The sequence below is a fragment of the Phragmites australis genome, chromosome 3, assembly GCF_958298935.1.
Source record: "Phragmites australis chromosome 3, lpPhrAust1.1, whole genome shotgun sequence".
Lineage (NCBI taxonomy): Eukaryota > Viridiplantae > Streptophyta > Magnoliopsida > Poales > Poaceae > Phragmites > Phragmites australis.
In genome coordinates, this window is record NC_084923.1 from 1,141,392 (window position 1) to 1,164,294 (window position 22,903).

Consider the following 22,903-nt stretch of genomic DNA (forward strand, 5'->3'; position numbering starts at 1 on the left):
TTCTAAAATCTGTATGCAGCAACCTTTGCTACGTGCTAAACGAGTAGTAATCCTTCCTGTCTGTACCTATCAATCAGTGTGGGTCTAGCATGGGTGTCGTCCATTGTCACTACGCCGCTGCGTTTCTGAAACTCTCCTACTTGCTTACTAGAGATCACATGCCAAAGAGAAAAAAAATAATAATTTGCTTGGATTGTGCGAACACTACCAAAATTAGAAGCCACCTGTTTGGCTTGGGGTCTTCCACAGCTAACACGAGGAGGGCCCTTAACTGGCTATTTTTTAATATTAATTTTTTGTACGGCAATTTCAGAAATAGTAAAAAAAATCACAAAAATTCAAAAATATTACTCCTATCGTGCGGCCGTTGAGCGAAAATAATAAAAGTCGCACGACTGTTCTGCGAAAATAGAAATTTTCACGCTACAACAATGAAAATATTTTCACGATCTCGAAAATGAAAAAATCGAATTTTCGCTGAACTGAAGTTTGCAAATAGGTATTTACGATCTGGTTCCACGAAAATATTGCATCGCTTTTCCATTTAGCAAAAATATCTTGTAAACAAAAATTTATTTTTTGGTTTGATGTAAAATTGTCCAAGTATTTGTGCGGTTGCCAAGAACATTTTTTAAAAAAAAATTGTTCGATGTAATTTTGCGTAAGTACTTGTCCAATTACTAACACTTCTTTTTTTTATTTGATGTGATTAATTTTTTGAGCAGTTATGAAGCATAATTATCATAAAACCCGGTACGGATGTGTATATATGCTGATAAATATTGCATGGGACGTAGAGTTTTTTATCATAGCGTGAATAGACCCTAACTGTACAGAGATGACGATAACAAATATTGACATATACAGTATGTCTAAAGACTAACCTAATAGCATATTGATATTAAACATAATATGTCTTAGTGAATAAAAATAGCTCATGTTAAAATATATGCTCACTACTGAGTGCATCTAGAATATTTACGCTTCCTCAGGATATCGCCCCCCACCTTTGCGTGACAGGCTCTCTCCCGCTTCCTTTTCCTCTCTGCTTCACGTGCTTGAGCTAGTGCGCTTCTCCACGGTCTTCCTCATGCGCTCTTTCTCTTGCTGCTCCATCCGTAGTTCCTCTTACTATTGCTCGTACTCATGACGTTCGTAAGTTTTCCTCCTCCACTATATGTTCATGTCGATCCACCTCTTTTGATGCTCATTTTGCTCTATGTTCAACTGTATCATGAAGTCACAAAGAGATGAAGGAGACTGGATAGAAAACAAGATGAAAGATTAGTAAGAAAAAAATTACATGAAATCGTATGTGAAGTGTCATAGGATTGATCTATGTCGCTATATCAATGGGTACTCATACAATCCATATCGAGGTAAATCGTACTATTAGTTGACACACATGAAAAAACGTCTAACATATATATAAGAGATGTCCTAGGAGTCGTGAAGCCTACAAGGGTGGCCATAAAAGCACATTGACCGTTCGACCCCCTAGGGGTTGGAGGTCCTTCAATGTTTCTTACGTGGGCTTTGTGGAGCTGAGAGAAACATTGCAGTTAAGATAGCCGAGGAACAAGTGATCTATCCATAGTTTAGGGTGAGGTTATTTATGGTGACTGAGGGCTGGTACATGGACTGATCGCATGCCATTAAAGCCATGATTAGAGCGCTCGAGCATCTTCTTTGACAAGACCACTGATGATCGGCAACATGGATTGGTTCTTTTTCATGGTGCGCTACTATAGCAGAAGGGATAATGTCGCGGGCGATTGTTTCCTCATTATTTTACTATGTGGAGCGATGATATGTTCAAGCTATAAGTGTAGGCCGGTTGTAGTGACTAGTGCTATAGATGTGATGAATCACACACTCTAGCATCTGGAGCCTGAACAAAATACATTGACTAAGCATACAAGTAAAACAGACTACGCGATGACCCCTACCTAGGGCCCTACCTCTTTTGCACGATTTGCCTATGTGTTGACGCTTGAACGTCTGCCTCCTTCCGAGGATGGTCGTATGCAGAAGGTGTGTACCAATTAAATTCGCGACGCTTGCGTCTATGCAGCTGAAGACCGTAGGTGCCTTCCACCTCCTGTTGTGTAGCCTGAGTGGGCGAAACCTCTTTCTTTCTCCTCTTCTTTTTCCCTCTTCTTTCTCTTCTCTAACCAGCCTCGTCTGCCGAATGCGCCTCCCACCCCCGTCAACAGAGAGAGAGAGGAAGAGGCGCAGCACGGGAGAACAATGATATTTTCGCTAGACAGTTGTGTGAAACCTCTATTTTCGTGTTTCAATCTAGCGAAAACTAATTTTCACTGGACAATTATGTGAAACCTCTATTTTCGTGTTCCGATCTAGCAAAAACTAATTTTCGCACGATGGTCCAGCGGAAATATATTTTCACACAACCATCTAGCAAAATTTTAAAATATTTCCGCTATATCAAAATGCAATTTTTTTTATTTTCATTGAACCAACCTGCAAAATAAGTTTTTCACTGTTTGATAGTGTGAAATTATGTTTTCGCACTTTCGTTCAGCGACAGGGTAATATTTGTGAATTTTTGTGATTTTTCGTATTATTTCTGAAATCGCCGTACAAAGAATAATATAAAAAAAAATCCCCTAAACGGCAGCAACCAGGTAACGAGAGAAGAGAATGGCGCTTCTTTTGCACTTTCAAACAAGCGAAAACAGAAAACGAAATGCGATTCTGATGTCAAACATCACTTCCAACATCGCAACAGTTACAGGGCCCTTATAAAACAATTTATAAGATGGGAAAATCGACCCTTGATCCCAGATCACTGTGCCCTAGACGGCTGTTTGATCTGAAACTAGCTTGAAGTGCTTCTTCAGCTAAGAAAATACAACATCTGAACGGAGTACATACTTGGCATTCTTTTTCACAACGCGGGCTTCATGCAGCATACATTTGGCGCCGTGTAGGTGGAGTAGAGCCATTCCTTGCAATGGAGCGACCTATCATGAACAAGCCTCAGATTAGGATCGGTTTGACAGCGGCAGTATATCAAAGGAGCTCATGGGATAGGGTCATGCAATTTTTTGGCCCTCGGGTACCTTTCCAAAATTTACCTGGGAAATCAGATGATTATGCATGATTTTTGCCACTTCTCCATAATCTATATGGAGTTAAGAACTGCAAGAAAGACTCATATAACTGCCGTGCATTATATACTCCTCTGTATAATTCTTCCCATTTAGGTGGCCCACTAATTTGGATGGCAGTGAATACATATTAATCCAAGCCTCCAAGGCTTGACCTCCGGACGAATTAACTCTAGTGTCTGACAAACCAAACACATGATAAAATGCATTTCCTTATCACCAGAACAAGTTTTCCATAAAAGATTTTTTTTGGATGAAACAATCAGACAAACTTGATGCGATCTTATCAAAGAGACGAAGATTCTGGAACCAGGAAATACCTCTGCAACAACTCCCCCTCGTTGGTCATAAAAGACAGTCTCCCCTCCAACAAGAGCTTGTCCTGATGAATCCTTTGCACTTCCTTTGCCAGAAAGGTATATTAACAGGGTATAATACGTTCTAGAACCATCCCCAAGGTCGACACTTTCATCGATATGCCTACCAAAACGCTGACCTTCAGTGTACCTGTAAGCAACAAAAGTCAGCATTAGATACCATTAGCAACTCAAGCTTTCCAACAGCGTGGCATTAGCCCAACAACAGGTCCTTGCTCAACTCCTTACAGTATATACCTGTAGAACCTGATATTTGGATTCAAACCCGTTGCTACTTTGCCAGAGACATTGATGTCCGTAAATATTCTGTTTATCCCTGATTCCCAGATAATTTGAGCGAGCAATGGATCCGTCACAGAGATCCGGTCATTGTCTCTATAAGCTTCCCCCTTCAGTGGCCCCAAACTGCCCTGGTGTGTGAAGCCCATAGACTCAGCGATGTCGATGAAAGCCTTCGCCTCCGTGGAAGTGAAGAAGTCTGGAACCTATTTCAAGTGCAAAAATCGCTCAGAAGAGACACAATCAGGTGAACATAGACCTGATATGTTGTGCAAATTTAGCAACTCTCTGGCAGTTGTTCCTTTGTCATCAAACATCATGCCATCAGAGATGCTGCTCCTTTCAGAGGCTTTTTTTTTTACGAGAAACGGCAGGAGCGCTGCATTTGCATTTAAGAGAATAAAGAAAACAGCGTTCGTGGCCGATAACAGGCAGCCCCGGTTATCACCAGGGCTTAGCTTAGAAGAAATTATACAAAAAAGAGATTACACAACACAGGAGTCTGCAACTGGCGTGCTTCCTGTCCTTTTGAAGACGAAAACAACGCACGGCAACTATCAAACGCGCAGAACTTCCTGGACTTCTGCATGTCTTCATCAGTTGGCGTCATGGAAGCCCACCTGCTGTTCAACAGTGGCTTCCTTGAAAGTAAAGCGCCTCAGCGTGATGTCTTCCTTTGCCTTGTACGCAACCTGCAGCGCATTGAGTTCCTTGGCTTCGAAAATTCTTCTATTCCTCTCCTTCAAACATTCCACCACAGGTATATGAGGATCCAAGCCACCTGCTTTCTCTGATCTTTGGCCACTGTGTTGGTGCATTCCTCGAAGCATTCAGGTAGGTTGGATGGAATGTTAGCTGATCCCGCTTTCACAGACATTTTAGCAGGAGGCAAATCATGGTCTACTAGGATTTGCATCTCCTTACAAATAACAACTTTGCAAAGATGCAGGCGTTACACAACCTAGTTGCTTCCAACGCTAAAATCAAGGTTGACCCGCCTAATCATGTCTGCTTCTTCGCAGCACCGAATTCTAATCGCTAATTATCCTCTTCACAACCGCAGTTCGCGCTACAGGGCGTTGGAATCGGATGCAAGTATGGGTGGATAGGGGTACGCTGGGTCAGCTTACGGTGAGGAGGTGGGCGCCCTTGAGGCGATTGATCTGGAGATCCTTCTTGGGCTTCACCGCCGGCCATCTACCGCCGCCGCCGCCGCCCTTCTTGCCCTTCTTTGCCGTCGAAGCTTTGTTCTGGCGCAGCTGACCGGCGCCTCCTGCCGCGGGTTCCATGGCTGGTGCTCGCCTCTTGCGGTTCGGTGGCATCAGGATTCGGGGAGAAGGTTGCAGGCTACGACGGCGGCCTGCTGGAAGGGAGGTCGCGGACCGTGTCTCGCCTGGGCCATATCTCAATTCGGGCCGTTCCTTTTCGATCCAACGGCAGAAAGCTGCCCGCCAGTGGGCCCACTGGGGTCAAATGCAGATTAGACCCCCGTTTGCTACCCGCCTCGCTTTCTCCCTCTCCCCCCCTGGGCCTCCTTCCTGTCCGGCGACGGCCGCCTTGTCGTCGTGAGTGGACTTCTGCTCCTCCTCCGGCTCTCACCTCCCCCCTTTCCAGCCGGGTATTACCTCCCGCACCCTCTACTAGCCCGACTTCCCGCCGCCGCCGTGCCCTCCTATCCCGGCTTACTCTCACTCGGTGCGCCTACGCGGCGGCATCGTTCTCCAATCTCAAGGTACTAGTGCATACCTCATGGTGACGAAGCGGTGGTCGGGGTTGGGTGCGCGGCGTTGCTCTGAGGCGGACGACTGAAGCAGAGGGAGGCCGGCGCTTATTCCCGCTTTCCGGTAGTGGCGAACTCGGAGGTGCGTTCGGTGAGCGCGGCCGGAGATGGTCGATCGCAGTGGGAGTGGATTGACGGCGGCGACATCGACGGCTCGAAGAGAAACTCGACACCTGGAGCGGCAGTGGCGATACGACGCGACCGCGTGGGGACGGGGGCCTCGAGAACTGCCCGTTGCTTCGGTAACAACTAACAACACAGGTGATTATATATCGCTCTCCCGCTTCCCCCTCATGCGAATTCCAGTTGTTGCTACTGCTGTGGTGCTTGAGAAATTCAGCTGATGGGTGATTCAATTTCAATCTATTTTTTTCATCCTGTTCTATGCGGTGCTTTCTGTAGCATTCCCTTTTAATTATAAGCACCAATGGCATTGCAGTCTTGCATCCATCTGGCATTGCACCAATGACATTACTGTAGCAGAATTGACTGCAAATTTATGCCGGTTTCCTAGTTTTTTGTTATTTTAGTTTCCCCTTTTGGCATGCTGGGCTTGGCGATGTTTGATTAATTATCTCTGAATAATTTTCCGCTGTCAGGAACATAGATTTGAGAGCTAAATTACTGGGAAATGTACATAGCCAAATCCACTGATGCGTCCATGTTACAATTTATGGAACTGAGCTGACGAACCATTTGGTGACAATGCTGTTGATTACTAAGTATTAAACTATTAATCTGTAGCAGTAACCTTCCTACAAAGCTAGGTGATTTTTCTCCTGGCGCCATGGTATGAACATGGAATTTTCTTTTCTCCTGAGTCCTAACACATGTAAAGGAATGCCATCAACGGGGCCTGCACTGACTTGCACAACCTATATATGCTCTTGTTCATATCGTGAGGTTTTCTTGGATGTGCAGGAACGAGCCGCAGATGTTCGCGGCGCACCCAGGCAGAGGCTTCACCTTGCCCTGGGGGTCGACGCTGACGGGGTACTTGAGCAGGTGGCCTCGCATCTCGGTCACCTCGCTGGAGACGAACTGCTCCCAGTTCCGCTCCCCGATGCCTCGGACCTGCCTCACGCACTCCGGACTCTCCGGCCTGGTGATGCTCTCCTCGACGGCTCCGATGTGCTCGGCCCACATTGACATCCTGTAGCCGAATATCTACATGAAAAAAAAAATCAGCACATCAGATTAGTACCATCCAGAACAGTAATGTGTCATCATCCGCTGGTTTTCAGAGCTGAGGCGCATTACCTGTCCACGAGGAGCAGAAAGCGTATTTGCCCATGTGTGCTGGGGTTGGTACGCACCCATTGCAGTCTCCGTATCTCTAGTTCCTTCCATGGACCTCTGGTTGATATTAGCGGATCCAATGATCACATACTCATCGTCCACGATCATGCCTTTCGAGTGCACGTACACCATGAATCTCCTGATTTTCCTAGCTTGATCCTGATTGCACAAGTTACAGAAAAAGAGAAGTGTGAGTTCAGAACAAGTGTAATCTTTTCAGGAACTAATGCAGCCTAAAGGTTTGGCCACTTCTAAAGTTTGCATCAAGACAGAGAAAAACTGATGTCTGTATTCTCACTCTCACCTGAGGGTTGCTCGCTGAGAATGATCCACTCGAAGTGCTAGGAGTGTCCTCTGGTTCACGATTACCAACTCAGAAGAAGTTCAGGTAATCCTGCGGCTCATATGTACTAGCTAGTCCTACTTCTTTCAATGCCTTATAAATTATCTCATACATCATTTGCATTGTCTTTTTCTACAACGAAAAAAAGAAAGGAAAATGAACTGCACGAGATATGTTGCTGTACTGTTTCAATAGGTAACTATACCGTAGAGTAGAATATATTGAAGCAGATTCATGACAATAGACAGGCTGCAAAATCTAACCTGCCAGTAAAGAGTTCTCAGTGTAGGGGCACCCGTGGGATTACCTTAAGGCCACATTGGAATTACTATGTACGCTGAAAACCTCTCATTTGCATAGATCTTGCTTGCAATTTCAAGGGCTATCTCAATCGGTATTAAATTATTGGCACCTGCGATATAGTAAATTTCAGAATCCTGTTGGGAAGAGTTTCATATTTCTTGCTGGCAATGTGAGAAACTAGGGGTTCGAGAAAGTTTGGACTATGCTCTAATTCATAAAGCAGGAAAATTATTATTAAAGAACACAAAAAGGAACATGCCTTACTAGAGAAAAGAATACAAGTACATGCTCAAAACTTCAGATGAATTAAAGTATCTGAAGCGAAGAGTATTTTTCTATGCTCACCGACATCTTTATGTGAATCCCAATTAAATGAAGAACCAAGGAAATACTGGTTCTCAATGTAGATGAAGTGCTGCGCAGCTCGGATGGCATTCACATAAGCTGTATGCACGCTCATATCGATCAGTACATTTTTCCAACAAACTACCTTTAGTGGTTGGTAAAAGTACATGGTAAGTAAATACTTTCTCCGATTGTAAATGTAGGTCGTTTTAGATTTATGCACCAGGATTAAGAAAGTAGATCGAATGACCTTGTTGCCCCTTATTTATTCTATATCGAAAAAGATAACTCATTCATCTGTGAGAGTGATAGCATTTATTAAACAAAGATAAGAAGGGAATAAAAGAGAAAAAATTGTATAGAAGTTTGAGAATAACTTATATTTAGAGAATAGTTGAGTAGGCTAAAACAACCTACATTTACAATCAGATGGAGTAATAGTTTAGGGATAAAATTGCTTGGTTAAGTAAGCTTTCTAGTCTTGTAAATAGAGGGATATGACATGTGAAAATGCGAGAGCCTTTGAGAATTTTGAGAGTTTTTCACTCATGTTGTGTAGAAAGGGAGATAAGAGTATTTTGTCTATGTTTAGATGAGAGCTTTTATGTGAAAAACACTTTGTAATTTATCAGAATGAATTCCTCTAAATTGAATGAAGAGAGTGTTTTTGCATATGTTTAAGTTCATCTTCTTCACTCTGTAGTTTTTGGTTCTCATGTTTTTAATTTTCGTTTTTTTAGAGCAGCTTGTTGTGCGTCATGTAAGAGGTGTTTTTTTTTTAATTACTAGAAGGTAAATCATCGCATATGAGTTGATCTTAAATCATCTTAACCTGTTAGATTCATCAACTCGAAGAATTCTTTTTTTCGATTGCTAGTTATCTTGTATTTAAGAGTTTTTTTTATTAATTTGTTTGATTATTTATACTATGACTTCTAATATGATCTTAACCGGAATATAGTGTTCATATTCATTTAAGAGAAGTGCTGGTTTTGGAACTTTTGCAAAAAAAAATTATCTCTTACTTTCGCACGTGGTTTTAACGTGTGTTAAGTTTAAGAATAGAAAAAGATCATTGATTTAAAAAAAGATCATTTAGACGTCTATTCATCTACTTAGTAATCAATCTCAGTACTATATTTTTGTATGGGACTGAAGCGCAAAATCGCTTCGCAAGTTACTTTTGATATTTCCATCAGGAGTTTTTTAGATATATTTCCATCAGGATTCATGTTCATGTAGTATTGTAGATGTAGGCACACTGTGTATACGCACGTTTGGTGTCCAGGCGTTCTAGGGACATCACGAAAGACGCACGGTATGCGTGCGCTGGCCTACCCGACGCGAGATGCCCTTACGTGTGCATTCGATTTGGTTCCTTATCCTTCCTGACGCCATGAAACCTTTTTGCAGGCTCATCCGCTCCGGTACGGTCATCGCTGTTCCTAAAGCTCCCGTGGTCCATGCCGCTGCAGTTACACGAGGGTTTGTTTGTTTACTCGCATAAGGAGCATTTTGGTTGTGTCCGTGCATATATGTTTTGATATGAAATGTCGTTTGGTTTTCTGTTTTTATTATTTTTTATTGTATTTATAGATGTAATTATGTGACTAGAGCCTGGTTTAGTGGACATGTCCAAACAAGCTTCTATGGAGAGACTGACACGGTAAATGTATTGTATTTACTATAGTGGTGTAATAGTCATATTCATTAGTATTGAGTGTAGAGTTACTGTATCCATCTATATAAATAATCAAACAACTTTATATAATCATTATATCTACATATGAAAGATCATTACATCAATCCATACAAACAACTAAATACTCTTCCTTTTAAATTTAAAATATCTACTTAACCTACTTATATTCATCTATACACCCTACAGCTCGCCTCATCCTTGGGAGCGCAGCTCATGCCTCATGCGTGTGGAGACCGAGATTCTGCTGCAACACGCACCCACAAAGGAGAGCGTGCACAGTGTACGCGCCACTTATTACACGCGGCCCTTAGCTCGACGCTTCGCTGTAGTGTCTCGTGTTCGGTCGATCCTGTGCAAGGCCTCTTGCCCTCTAAGCTCTCGAGGTTGTTCACTCCTCTGACGATGTGCATCTCGTGATCTGATGCGCCGAGTGTCTTTCATGCGTTCACTCGTTGACTAGGCCAGCCAAGCAAGTCCAGCAACTTCTGGCACGTCCTGAACATCGCTTCGTCGATCGATCAGGGGTTCAAAAGCGACTGAACACAAGAAAGTGGCGCTCATGTCCTACTCTCTATCTAGTGCAGTGCTGAGATTTTAATAGTAGAAGTCCGACATGAACGTGTGAGCTCAAGCTAGATGTCCGAACACAAAACGGCAGACTACGCAATCAAAAACCAGCAACGTGGCTCCACCGCCCGATTATGCGCGGTAACCTATGGCAGATGCCGCCAGCAAAAGATTAGGGATGTAACATTTCCCTGAGAAAAAAAAATGGAACGCTTTTCGCAGATCCAGTGCTTTTGTATACGAGTCATCATCAGATCGATCAGATCAGCTTCAGGACAGCGAGCAAACAGCAAAGGGACTTGCATGTACCTGATCAGGTTTTCTTTTCTTTTCTCATGGCCTATTGTTATCTCTTTGGCAGGTGGAAGAGTCATGTAGTGCGCAGTGACGTTACTCTGACGTCCACGCCAGATGCTTGAGTAAAATCCAGGTCTTTTTAGGGTAAGGACTGTTGCTCAGTGGCTTGGCCCTTTCTCATCCTACATTACAAGGAGCTTCCTTCGCTTGCTGCCAAGGGCATGGACTAGTTTCCGAGCGAACGGCGGCGGAGATTTTGCTACGTGATTTCATCATCTCGTTCTTGCCTTCTAGCTGAAGACTGTTATTTGCTGGTACCAAAAGCCTAACCCTCAGAAGAGTGGCCGGTTCCTTGAAACTTCTGATCAGTGCGAGGATCCTTCACTTTGCTGAGACTTCAGTCTTCTGAAGTTATTGCTGCAAGACTGAAACTGTCCAGGTCGGGCTGATGTGCAGTGCTTGTTAACCAACTTTGCGGTTAAGCCGGTGACGAAGGAAAAGCTAGATCTTTTCTTACCCACCGAAGTGCCCCTACGTAGTTTGCTGTTGCTGCCCACTTGATAGTTGATACAGTGTCACAAGGTAGGCTAGAGGGATATTTTTAGCAGCAGCACTAAAAATGGACAGCGCAGATGTGTGCCTGCCCGTGTACATATTAGGGTAATATCTTTGGCTAAGAGGACACAATTCTCAATTTTATGATTAGTACGATTTCTCATACTTTATTGAGAAGAAATTAACAAATATTATCTTTTGAAGAGGAGAGATGAAAAGATAGTACTTGTAAGTCACTTAATATTTTTTTCTGTATGAATTATGTGAATTGTACACAACGGGACCTATATAAATTTTGAGAAATATATTTTCTCAGTTAAGAGATAGTAGATCTATAATTATTAAAGATGTCCGAATTAAATATTGTTGTCATCATGCTTGTTAGTATTGCGATTAAAAGGACGTTCACCCGTAACTGCTCTGCTCTTTTTGAGCTGTAACTTTGCATGGCCGCTGCAAGTATGTTATAGCTTCAAAAATTCAACATTGGCGTGAGCTGCTCAGTTGGTTAGGTACTTATGGTGGAACATGTTTACTTAGTTTTGAGTTCTAGACTTGTATGGGTGCTCATATTTTATCTAGATTAAATTATGAGAGAAATAGTATATGTACTTGTATGTTAAATGGTCAAAGCATATGTACATATTATATGAGATTATATCTCTAATCTTGTTTAGACGTATGCTAGAACATGTGGGTATGCTAGGGCACTAATGATGGTTAAGATTCTTGTGGTGAAACTTGTTCGTGTATAAAAAACTAAGTTGAAATGTGCATTGGTTCATATGTGATGATTGATTGATAAAGTTATCGATTTGGTTCGTTGAGTTTTGGATTGCTTGAGCTTGGTTTAAGTATTTTGATTATAGACTAATTAGAGTTGAAGTTTGAGAAATATGTTTGCTAGTTTTATGGTGTATAGGTGACGGATGCAACTTGGCAGTCGTCAGCGAGTGATCGTGACTAAGAAGGTATTTGGTGCTGGATGATCTAAGAGGTCGAATGGAGTCAAAAGTGGTCATAACTATACACGAGGTCAAGCAAAGCATAAAACAAAGGATAAAGACGACGTGTTGACAAAGTCAAGTGAAATGGATACTTGTGCAAGTGACAAGACAGCCAAAAGGATCGGGAGTGGAAGAGACTTGCCTGCTGTCGGTGTATCAAGAACCGGGGGTCCCTGAATCCCGAGGCCCAGCCAGCCATCCGTCACATGGCGCCATTCCACGAAGTCCCTCCCAAAGTATGAGATAAGCTCAAGCCCCGGGAGAAGGTGCTCGGGGTCCTAGTCAGTGGTTCCCGAGCACCTCAGTTCCCCGATGATCCACAGAGCCTAAAGTACCGGGAAGAAAGTGCTCGGGGAGGTGCCCGGTCACCCCCGAGCACCCTAGTCCCCCGATGATCAGAAGAGCTAAGTTCCGGGAGAGAGTGCTCGGGGCTGCGTGCGGCAGCTCCCGAGCGCTCGGTTCCCCGAGGATCCATACAAGAGTGCTCAGGAGAGAGTGCTCGGGGCTACACGTGGCAGTCCCCGAGCACTCGGTTCCCCGAAGGATCGTGCAAGAGTGCTCGGGAGGGAGTGCTCGGGGAGGTGAACAGTACCCCCGAGCACCCGGTACCCTGAGGACAAGGATAGGCATTCTCGGGAGAGAGTGCTCGGGGAGGTGAACAGTACTCCCGAGCACTCGGTGCCCCGACGACCCAGAAAGGCCCCCGAGGGGCCCGCCGACGAGGTGTCCACCAGTCAGAGGTCCGATACCGCATTTAATGAGCATGCGTGGCCTGACACATCCAACTGCTCCCGCCGCAGCGTCAGTTCCTGCTATGTTTTGGCAGAGAGGCGCGGGGCTATTAATTGCACGGGTCCCGTCCCGTATCATCCGGCTTGTCTCGGGATAACATCGCGAGGATCAAGGCGTTCCGTCTGCCGCCCTGCTGTGGCAGAGGAACAAGACAGGGCGAGCACGCCAGACTGCTCTACGGCTGCCCGGTGGGCCCTCTCCACGGCGCCCGTTGCCAGGGCGTTTATGGTGACAGGTGACTGGGCGTGCGGCGTTTTTTCCACCCCCGGTCACTTCACCCAGAAGAAATGATGACGCCTTTCCCAGTCATTGCGTCTTGGAACTTATGCCCCCCTCCTTCCCGTTCGGGGCATGTCGCAGCCGGCGAGTACTTAAAAGAGCCGGCAACACAGAAGAGAAAGACGGACAATCCAACAATAACCGATCCAACAAGAGACCGTAAGCACCCAAGCATCAAGAACCGAACCATAGACGAACACAAGGCACAAGGGACAGTCCATGCCGAAGAACAAGAGCCTCAAGCTCTTAGTTAGGCCAACATTCTTGTAACCAGCAACCTCCTTGAGGGATTTCCTCAGGACAGCTATTACATCCATACAGGAGTAGGGTATTACGCCCCCGTGCGGCCCGAACCTGTCTAAATTCCGGTGTATTTACTTCTTTTCGCACTAGCTCATCCTCCCCACCACCGGCCGTTGCATTTACTCTCATTCATTTCTCCGACGAACTTATTCAGGATCATCCCCCCGGTCAAATCTCTAAAAAGGGGTCTCTCGGAATCCCTGTGATAGGAGTTAATCCTCTGACACTTGTGGTCAGGAAGACTAATCAGAGAATGCCACGTGGCGCCTTCCCTCAGGGACTATTTTCCCGATGTCCGAGAAGTACAAGTTCCGAGAGAGGGCGCTCGGGGCCACGAACAGTGGTCCCCGAGTTTCCCGAGGGCCCGAGAAGTACAAGTTCTGGGAGAGGGCGCTCGGGGCCATGAACAGTGGTCCCCGAGTTCCCCGAGGACTCGAGAAGACCCAGTTCTGGGAGAGGACGCTCTGGACCATGAACAGTGGTCCCCGAGTACCCGAGTTCCCCGAAGATCGAGAAAAGGCATATCCGGGAGAGAGCGCTCAGGGCTATGAACAGTAATCTTCAAGCACCTAGAGTTCCCTGAGGACCTAAGAAGCCCCTCGCCGGTGGACCCCACAAGGGCTCAGCGGTGAGGTGTCAATTGGTGAGAGGTCCGATGCTGTATTTAAGAGGGAACGTAGCCTGTCACTTCCAAACACTCCGCCCACGCCTGTTGTCAGTCCCTACCACTGCCTGGCAGGAAAGCGTGGGGGCATTTAATGCAGCAAGTCCCATCGTGCGTCATCCGGCGCGCCTTGGGATATCGTCGCTGGGCTCGAGGCATATCGTCTGCCACCCTGCTGTGTCAAGCCTGCTCTGACCGGGCGGGCACGCGGGGTTGCTCGGTGGCTGCCCGATGGGCCCTCCCTGCTGCACCCTCTAAAAAGCGGGATGATAACGACAGGATCGGACAGGGGCACATTTTGAACCCCCTCGTAACGTCAAGCTGCAGCCCATGATGGTTGCTTTCCATTTATGACGCTTTGGGACTCGCACCCTTCTTTCTAGGCACGCCAGGCCGCCCCAACGGGATATAAGAAAGGGTGGGCACCCCGGAGAAGAACAGGTCTTACAGGCTTAAAAGGTTCAAGGGAAGTGATAGAAGACAAGTTCAAGAAGTTCAACAGACGCAGGCAAGCTAACGAAGACAGGACACACGAAGCTATAGACTTAGACAAAAATTCTTGTAACGCAAGAGATCCACAGAGAGGTATTTCCAGAGCATTTATAGCATACGCACAGGAGTAGGGTATTACGTTCTGTGCGGCCCGAACCTGTCTAAAAATCCCTCGAGCATTTACCCCACTAGCATCCGATCTTCCATCCCACCTGCATCTCATTTACTCCCATTTAATTTACGTACGAGGTAAATTCATAATCATCCCCCCGGCCGAATTTCAAAGGGGTTCCCTCCGGATCCCCGCTTGAGGAGTTTATCCTCCGGCAGAAATGGATACTGGTGCAAGTGACAAGACGGCCAAAAGGATCGGGAGTGGGAGAGACTTGCCTGCGGTCAGGATCGCAGGACGGAGTACTCGTATCGATATTAGAACGTTTGCTTAAGTTGTAAGCAAGTTACGAGTCACGCTTTGAGAAGCATGCAGAGGGTTTCACGTTTAGGCCTCAAAATCATGAGAGGATTGGAGGAGTATGTGGCACTATCGTGAAATTTGCGTCGATGTGAAGCTAAGTCATGAAGGCGTCGCAGCCGTTCGATGGATAGAGCAAGAAATAAAACAAAAATACCATCGGTGGTATATAGGAATGTACTATAGAAATGAGTATTTTGGTAACAAACTAGAAAATTAATTCCTAAGTTTTCTAGACTTATAAATAGAGGGGTAGCTATTTGAGAGTCTAGTGCTATGATTTTAGAGGAGAAGAAGGATGAATGCGTAGCCTAAGTAATATGGGTGAGTTTTGAGAGAAAAATCTTTATAATTTGCCTAAAATAGAGCTGTCCTTTTTAAGTAATGAAGTCTATATTTTTTCATATACTTGAATTCCCCTTCTTCTAGTTTTCCTCTAATAGCTCCATTGTTTTTTTTCTTGCAAGTTTTCGATCTCGGTTGTGATTTTCGTTTTCGTGTTTGAGCTGAATTTTTCCATATTATTCGAGTTAATCTTCTCGTTGTTAGAGGCATAAAATTCACGTACAAAAGTACATAATTCGGTAATTAATTCATTTGCCTCTAATCCACTAACTTGGAGATTTTCTTCACCCGATGATCATATCCTTTGATTTTTTGATGTTTCTCCTAAATTTCCAATTATTATGTGGGGTTGAGTCATAGATTGGTTTGCTGTGGAACCTATGGTTTGATTCTAACCATAAGACCTACCTTTTGTTAAATTTTCAAATTTGATTTTTAAATCGAAACTTTTGGGTTGAGTCTGAATTTCTGTTGCATTGCTCTTTGTGGTGATTTTTTTCTTGAGTGCATTTGGTGAAGAAACAGTAGGTCATATATTTCGCAAAAAAATTGTGAGGCGCCTATTTATCTTCTCTAATCGGCCATCTTAATCCTACAATCTAATTTTGAGTTGGGTGCTCATATTTTTTTGAGACAATTGTAAATTTGCACTGTTTTGAACCGTTATTGTAAATTTATCATTAAAAAATTACAAAAAATATCACCAGAACTGCATTCGAGTGGTATTCTTGCAAAAAATAAAAAATCAGTGGCAAATTTGCAAAAACCCCTATTTTCTTAGATTAAAGACGGAGAATAACTATAACCCCACCTTTAAAATTTGTTTACAGCATAGCTTAGCCCATATGTGAAGTAGGCTTATATAGACATAGCAGTCTCTTATATTTTTATCATCAATAGTGTAAAGAGATTAATTTATAAGTATTATGTTTGAAGTTTGAAGACTTATAAATAGGTCCTAATCTATCTAAACCACTAAAATAATACTAAATTCACCGTACCAGAATTCTTATCTCATTGGGCCTGAAACGAAAACACTAATAGCTCGGGATATTCGGAGTTTTGAGTCTAGACTTACACGAGTATTCGTAAGAAATTTTCTTGTGGTTAAATCTAAAAAATACTACATTTATGGTTGCATTAAATGATTAAAGCTATGCTCAGGCTACGTGCTAGCATGCAATTCATTGTTTTGCGGCTCAGCCCAGCTTAGGGCCTGTTTGTTTCAGCTAGAGATTCTGAAAAGCAGCTTATAAAAGCTGGATTGTTAAAAGCTGGATTGTGAAAAGCTGGATTGTGAAAAGCTTTTAGACTGTAGATTCTAAAAAAAATTAATGGACAGTTTAGTAAAATGGACTTTCACAATCTATCAAAAGCTGAGGAAAACCAGCTTCTCAGATTCTCACAATCTAATCAGCAGATTTTAAAAAGCTATAACCAAAAGCTGCATGTTTGTTTCAGCTTCGGATTATAAAAGCTGAAAGCCAGAATCCGAAGCTGAAACAAACAGGACCTTACATGTACGGTAGTGCAGGAGAGAAAATGAATTTGACAGCCTGGAAAGTAGCCTTGTCGTCTTAAAGTGAATGAAGCAGGAACGCCTTAACTGGAGCGTCTCGACTCGACTCTCGGGTAAATAATGACGCAAGCTAAGCCAGCCCTGCGTCGCTGGCTCTCCCTCTGTCGCTTTTACTCCTGTGACGTTTCCTGGTTGGCATTTACGGACCCAGCAACGCTCTATGGCCATGCTCGACCGTCTGTCATCACCAAGAGAATCGCCAAGCGCAAGTGTAACAGAGACATTTTGAAGCCATTATTTCCGTTATTTACACGAGCACCATTGCAGCTGAGCTTGCTGCGTTACAGATCGAGGTGCTAAACGATGATCGGTAGCCTATACAGCAATCGCCTACTTCTTCACGGTACGTACACGGGCCAGTGATGAGTTCCTACTTACTACTAATAGCATCCGACACGATCAAATTAAGCAGACAAGCTACGCGACGGCCATCGCCGGTGGTATCACGATTGGGCTCCTCACGACGTGCTCGTTGGAGACCCACTTCAGGTTCCCCTCGGCGCCGGCGACGGCCGGCTGGCCGTTCCATCGCACCGTCACAGTGAAGCTCTGCATCTCGTTGACCTTGGAGAAGTGCAGCATCGGCGGCCGCACGATGACTGACACCTCCTTATTGGGCATTTCCACCACGGCCGTGTACACCGAGTTCGCCGTCCCGACGTTGGTCACGGTGCGGTGAACGGTGATTGGCTGGGACAGCAGCTTGACCACGAGTGACGGATAGTTGAGCTCTGCTTCCGTGATGCGCTTGAGCTTGGCGCAGGAGACGTTGCGATGGACTATCTCCGTCACGCCGTCGTCCCCGATCCCCAGCCCGCAGAGGTAGGCGATGTAGTCGTTGGTGTTGAGGTCGTAGACCAGCCCTGGGTCCACGGCGCGGGAGGGGTTCACGTAGCCGGCTCCCATGGCGTAGAAGCTCGCCCGGCGGTACTGCTCGTCCTTGATCGGCACGCCGGCGTGGTCCGCGGTGTTCGCCGACGTCATGATCGCCGACTTGATCGCCGCGGGGGACCAGGTTGGGTGGAGGCTCTTGATGATGGCGGCGATCCCGCTCAGGTGCGGCGTCGACATCGACGTGCCGGACTCCATGAAGAAGGGGAGTCTCACGTCGTCCGCGAACTCGGGATGCAACTCGTTGGGCGCCCACGCGGCGAGAATGTTCATGCCGGGACCGGTGATGTCCGGCTTCAAAATGCCTGGGCTGGCCTTGTTGGGCCCGCGCGACGAGAAGAACGCGACGGACGGCGCCGGGGACGAGCCCATCACCGTCCCCCGGCAGGTGATGGTCGCCGTGGGCTTGGCCGTGGATTTGATGTAGGACGCGATCTTTGACCCCGCAGCGTAGCTCACGTGCGACGCGGGCAGCACGTGCGCGTCGGCGAAAGTGGTGTACCCCTCCGCCGCCTTGTTCATGAGGATCATGCCGGCGCCGCCGTACGCGGACACAGTCTGGCCCTGCTCGACGTGCTCGGTGATCGAGCGGCTCTCGCAGAGCACCACCTTGCCACTCACCTCGGCCTCGACCAGCGAACTGCAGTCGCGGGCATCCGGGTCGCCGTTATGGCCCGGGAATACGAGCGGGAGCTGGCGCCCGGCGGTGTTGTTCCGGGGCTGGTACAGCGACTCGCCGTCGAATTCCTGTCCGTTGCCGAGCCTTACGGTTGTGCGTATCTCGCGGTCCATGGTGCCAGCCGCGACCGTCAGCATCCAGGGCGCGCCGTTGGTGATAGTGCCGGCGGTGGGGCCTCCATTGCCGGCCGCGGCGCTGACGAAGATGCCGTGCTCCATGGCCTTGAAGGTGGCGATGGCGATGAGGTCGTAGTTGAACTGCGCGCCATCGGTCGCGCTGATGGAGAAGGAGAGCACGTCCACGCCGTCCTTGACGGCGGCGTCCAGCCCCGCGACGATGTCCATGATGGAGCACCGGCTTCGGGCGCACACCTTGTATATGGCCAGGTGCGCATGCGGCGCCATCCCGGACGCCGTGCCGTGCGCGTTGCCGCGCACGTCGGCGTTCTCGACGAAGTTGCCCGCCGCCGTGCTTGCCGTGTGGGTGCCGTGCCCCGCGTCATCCACAGGCGGCGCCGTGCTGTTAATCGCCGCGCTCCCGAACGCGCGCGCGCCGATGACCTTGTTGTTGCAACCGCCTCCGGCGATCGCCTTGAACTCGCAGGTCCCCTTCCATTTCTTCGGCGGCGGCGGCAACCCGGCGTCGCCGAAGGACGGGTGACTGGGCATGATGCCGGTGTCCAATAGCCCAATCACCACACCCCGGCCGAACCCGGAACGGCTCCAGAAGCCGTCCTTGCCGAGGTGGAGGCCGAGGAATCCCGGCGAGTGGGTGGTCGCCAGTGGCAAGAACTCCTCGGGGTACAGCCTCAAGCACCCCTCCCGGTTCCTCAGCCTCTCGGCCTCCTCCTCGGTGAGCCGCGCGGCAAACCCCGGCAACACGTGGCTGTACGAGTATATGATTCTTGGGCCGTCGTCGCCCGCCGAGTCCAGCGTGGCCTCCGGCAAGAACGACCGGTGCCACTCCTCTACCGAGTCGGTGCTGCCCTCCTCTCTCGGCACGAGATGCACTACATAGTTCTTGCGCTCCTGCGCATAGGAGACGGCGAGCAATGCAAAGGAAATCAAGAGGAGGAAGGCAAGGAGGCTTCTTTGGGTCCTCATGATGCCAGTTGCTAGGAGGAAGACAAGGGAGGATGCCGGGAGGAGGAAGACAAGGGGCAGTGGTAGCTGCTATTGCTGGATGCTGCCTTGGCCTTACTGCTCACTGGCGCTGAATTGATTTGAAGTGAGGGAGGCAGGGGAGGGGTGTGGCGTGGCGTGGCAAGAACGAGGGGAGTGCCGGGGTTTATGTAGGGTGGCCGGCAGCGGCAGTGGGTGGGAGAGGAGTGACTCATGGGCAGCGCACAGCACTGGCCAGCACTGGCGATGAGCTGGAGAGCAGAATCGAAGCAGGAGGAGCAGGAGAGGAGAGGACTCGATTGGTTTTGAATTCGATGATATCCCCTGGGTTCCGAATGACCACGGTTACCGTTGGATCAGAAAACGACGTGTCAATCGGGGTTGCTCGGCTCTGAGAAGTCCCGGAGCTATACAAATGTATATGTGTGGCCGTATAACTAATCAATCAAAATCTTATATTAAAAGTTGTAAAAAAATTACAAAAATATGATAGCGTAGATAATGCTATCATATGTCATCTTATAAATTTAAGCTCAAACAACAACTTATAAAAGAAGAAATAAAAAAAAGAAATTTTATCTGTGAATGGTACCTCTGTATAAATCACTAAATTTTCTTTTTTCTCTATGTATAATTTGTTGTTTGAGCTAAAATTTTATACGATAATATGTTCCACACTATTATATTTTTATTAAAAAATTATAACTCATGACTTGCAATTTGGTTAGTTGGTTACCGTGACGTAATAAAATTCACCTGGAGCTGGGGCTGGAGTTACTTCCCGGCGAGGTCCACGGGTTTAACTCCACCAGTTAAGGTACGGTTAACTTTTGGGATCCTTGTGAACATAAGTATTGTACACTCCAACCCAGGCTTATCCCGAACAAGTGCTTCTAAATGACGTGCTCAACGAGTTTTGTTCAACTTGAAACGAAGGCACAGCTCCTGTAATTGCTCGGGGGAAAAAAAAAGTACAGCTCCTGCCATGCAGATTGTGAGAAATCATTCAGTCCTTAGGTCGAACGGTTCTGCTAGCCATGGTCCATAGGGTTACGATAGACACAGCACGAGCCACGGCCGCTGAGACATCGCTAGCTGAACGGCGGTATCGGTATGCACTGCAGCAACCATCATTCTAATCCGCGTCGTCCCGTGGACCGCTGACCGCTGCTCGCTGGACGGCCGGATGGTAGGCGACTCGTGTCATCTTTTTAGACATCTCTAATTATATTATATTCATTTCGTTATTTTTCTTATCATCTTTATTATTTTTATTTTCTCTTATTTTTAATAGTTTCTCTTTAAAATAAATCATGAAAGAAAATAAGAGATAATCCTGAGTATAAAAATCGGGAGAAAATCTCTTCGTAAAAAACTATTAAAGCATTGAAAGAAACACAAATAAACATGACTTGCAAAGAAAACCGTTAAAAATAATCTTAGGACCTGCTTTTTACTTACTCGGGCCTGAAATCAAAGACGTCTTTAGAATTTTCAGCCCTGCGCATGCCCCCCCTCTGGCCCTCTCTCTCTCTGCAATTGCATTTCCTCGGTGGGCCTTCCAACTGATGGTGATCGCTGCGACTGCTTTCCGCGCTGTCCCCACCTGTCGGCGACTTGTGGCGCGCCAATCGTTCTTTGACTCCGCGGCGGCTTCTGTTGACAGATGTCTGCATTGGAGGCAGTGTTCGAAAACGTCTAGACGGAATTCGCTTGTCGCTTTGCGCGTGGAGAATGACAGAGAGTTATGGATTATAAAATGAGTGGGGGCTTCTGTGAATAATGATATTTATTGGCAGTCGAGTCCAGCTTTGCTTTGCTACATTGCGATTGTTGGAAAGAGGAGCCTGCCTTAGAGCAACCATAATATGATAAAAAATAGGGTACTAAACAATAAATACTTTCTTACTATTTGGTTATATAGCAATTGTTGATAATAAGTTAATGAAATATATTATTTTTATAGTGCTATTACCGTATACATAAATATCGTAGTACTATTTATCAATTATCATAACTACCACTCCACCTGATACTAGATCCCACATCTAATATCGACTTAGACGAGATACATTGCCCTGGCGGAATATTGAGTGCCGCTCCACCATCTTGAGATGGAAACGAGAATTCCAATGTCCTGCTGCAAGAAAGAAACACTTTGGAGAAGTACGAGCACGTAAGCTATGCTTGTGTACTTGAGATCGTAGTAGTGCCGCGTCCCCAGAAAAGAGGCAGACCGTAGTACTAGTAATACTCCTACGGGCTCCGACTTGATCTCTACACTCAAGCTTCCAGTGTTTCAGCTGTGTGATCTCTGACGATCGAAGTCTCGCAGAAATGATTCTTGGAGAACTTTTGCGAATCCATCAAACTGTTGCATGATTACATGCATAATCTGCCGCTCAGAACTGTATCTACCCCCACATCGAGTGCACCACCTTCATACGCGTACGCGATAATGCCGGCGCACGAACTGCGTGCGGTTCCTTCCTTCCAGAAAGAAATCGCTCGCCGATCTCGCCCTGTTTTCCGGTGGCCGCGCGCAGCGCTAGCCGCCCCACTACCTCGGTTCCCCTGCACACGAACCGCCTCGGCGCGAACAGCAGCGCGCACTCGCTTGGTTCTAGAAGCAAATTTTACTGGATTGAGTACTATAAAAATCTCTTTTTTGATAATATATATTTAAAAATCTCTTTTTTATGATGATATATATTTACTCTTTTCGGTGATGTAAATAAGATAGATGATATAGATAAGATTATGCAGAATCTTTCTGAGCAAATTTTATGAAAATTTGAGAATCTTTCTGAGCAAATTTTATGAAAATTTTATGAAAATTTGCTTCCCTCGGTTCGTTCCTCGGCGCTGCTGGTTGGGCGCAATTCGCAAACAACGTCGCCCCACGCGCTGTCGAGCGTTGTTCTCGGCGCAACGTGCGAGCCAGCCAAAGCACCACGGAAATCACCTGCATGCAATGCAAGCAGAGCGAGCCCCTAGGATAAGAGCAGGCCCGATTAGATTAACCTGACCGTGGCAATGCTTACCGCAATCGATCCATCCAACACGCTGTGCATGGCGCCCCAACACGTGTGTAGATACCGTCGTGGCGAGCTGCCGCCTTCACCAGCTCCGTCCTTATGTCTGCTGGTTGGCAGCGAGCGCGCACACTTGCTGCGGCCATGGCCCCGTATTATACTGCTCGCTTCAATTCCCATGCCTGATGCAGTCGTGCAGACTGCTGCCGCCGCCTGGTCTGACTTCTGAAGCCTGGTCTGACTTTTTTTGAATTTTTGGGTGT

At 46.5% G+C, this 22,903-nt stretch overlaps 2 protein-coding genes and 1 pseudogene across 6 annotated transcripts; all 3 read right to left on the reverse strand.

Moving 5' to 3' along the window:
• Window positions 1–794: 794 nt before the first annotated feature.
• LOC133911424 (uncharacterized) lies at window positions 795–5,849 on the reverse strand. Of its 5 annotated transcripts, none has more exons than XM_062353659.1 (5): window positions 4,921–5,848; window positions 3,740–3,996; window positions 3,455–3,641; window positions 2,899–2,987; window positions 795–1,260 (listed from the first exon to the last, which is right to left on the reverse strand). In XM_062353659.1, exons 1-5 carry the CDS (start codon window positions 5,110–5,112, stop codon window positions 1,233–1,235), a joined length of 753 nt encoding a protein of 250 aa, XP_062209643.1. In that variant the 5' UTR covers window positions 5,113–5,848; the 3' UTR covers window positions 795–1,232. The 5 variants fall into 5 exon arrangements, with proteins under 5 accessions (XP_062209643.1, XP_062209645.1, XP_062209642.1 ...); XM_062353661.1 differs by having other exon boundaries at window positions 796–1,227; XM_062353658.1 differs by lacking the exon at window positions 795–1,260 and having other exon boundaries at window positions 2,702–2,987; window positions 4,921–5,847.
• Window positions 5,850–6,461: 612 nt separating this feature from the next.
• Window positions 6,462–8,115, reverse strand: LOC133912346 (phospholipase D beta 1-like; annotated as a pseudogene).
• Window positions 8,116–17,115: 9,000 nt separating this feature from the next.
• Window positions 17,116–19,862, reverse strand: LOC133911425 (subtilisin-like protease 4). Its single transcript, XM_062353663.1, has one exon. It carries the CDS (start codon window positions 19,585–19,587, stop codon window positions 17,332–17,334), a length of 2,256 nt encoding a protein of 751 aa, XP_062209647.1. The 5' UTR covers window positions 19,588–19,862; the 3' UTR covers window positions 17,116–17,331.
• Window positions 19,863–22,903: the final 3,041 nt, after the last annotated feature.

Coding starts and splice junctions, on each gene's coding strand:
- LOC133911424 (XM_062353658.1), bottom strand. CDS start 5,112: ATGCCACCGAACCGCAAGAGGCGAGCACCAGCCATGGAACCCGCGGCA. Junction 3,997..4,920: donor AGGGCGCCCACCTCCTCACC/GTAAGCTGACCC, acceptor CACTTGAAATAG/GTTCCAGACTTCTTCACTTC. Junction 3,642..3,739: donor AGGTTCTACAGGTATATACT/GTAAGGAGTTGA, acceptor TGTTGCTTACAG/GTACACTGAAGGTCAGCGTT.
- LOC133911425 (XM_062353663.1), bottom strand. CDS start 19,587: ATGAGGACCCAAAGAAGCCTCCTTGCCTTCCTCCTCTTGATTTCCTTT.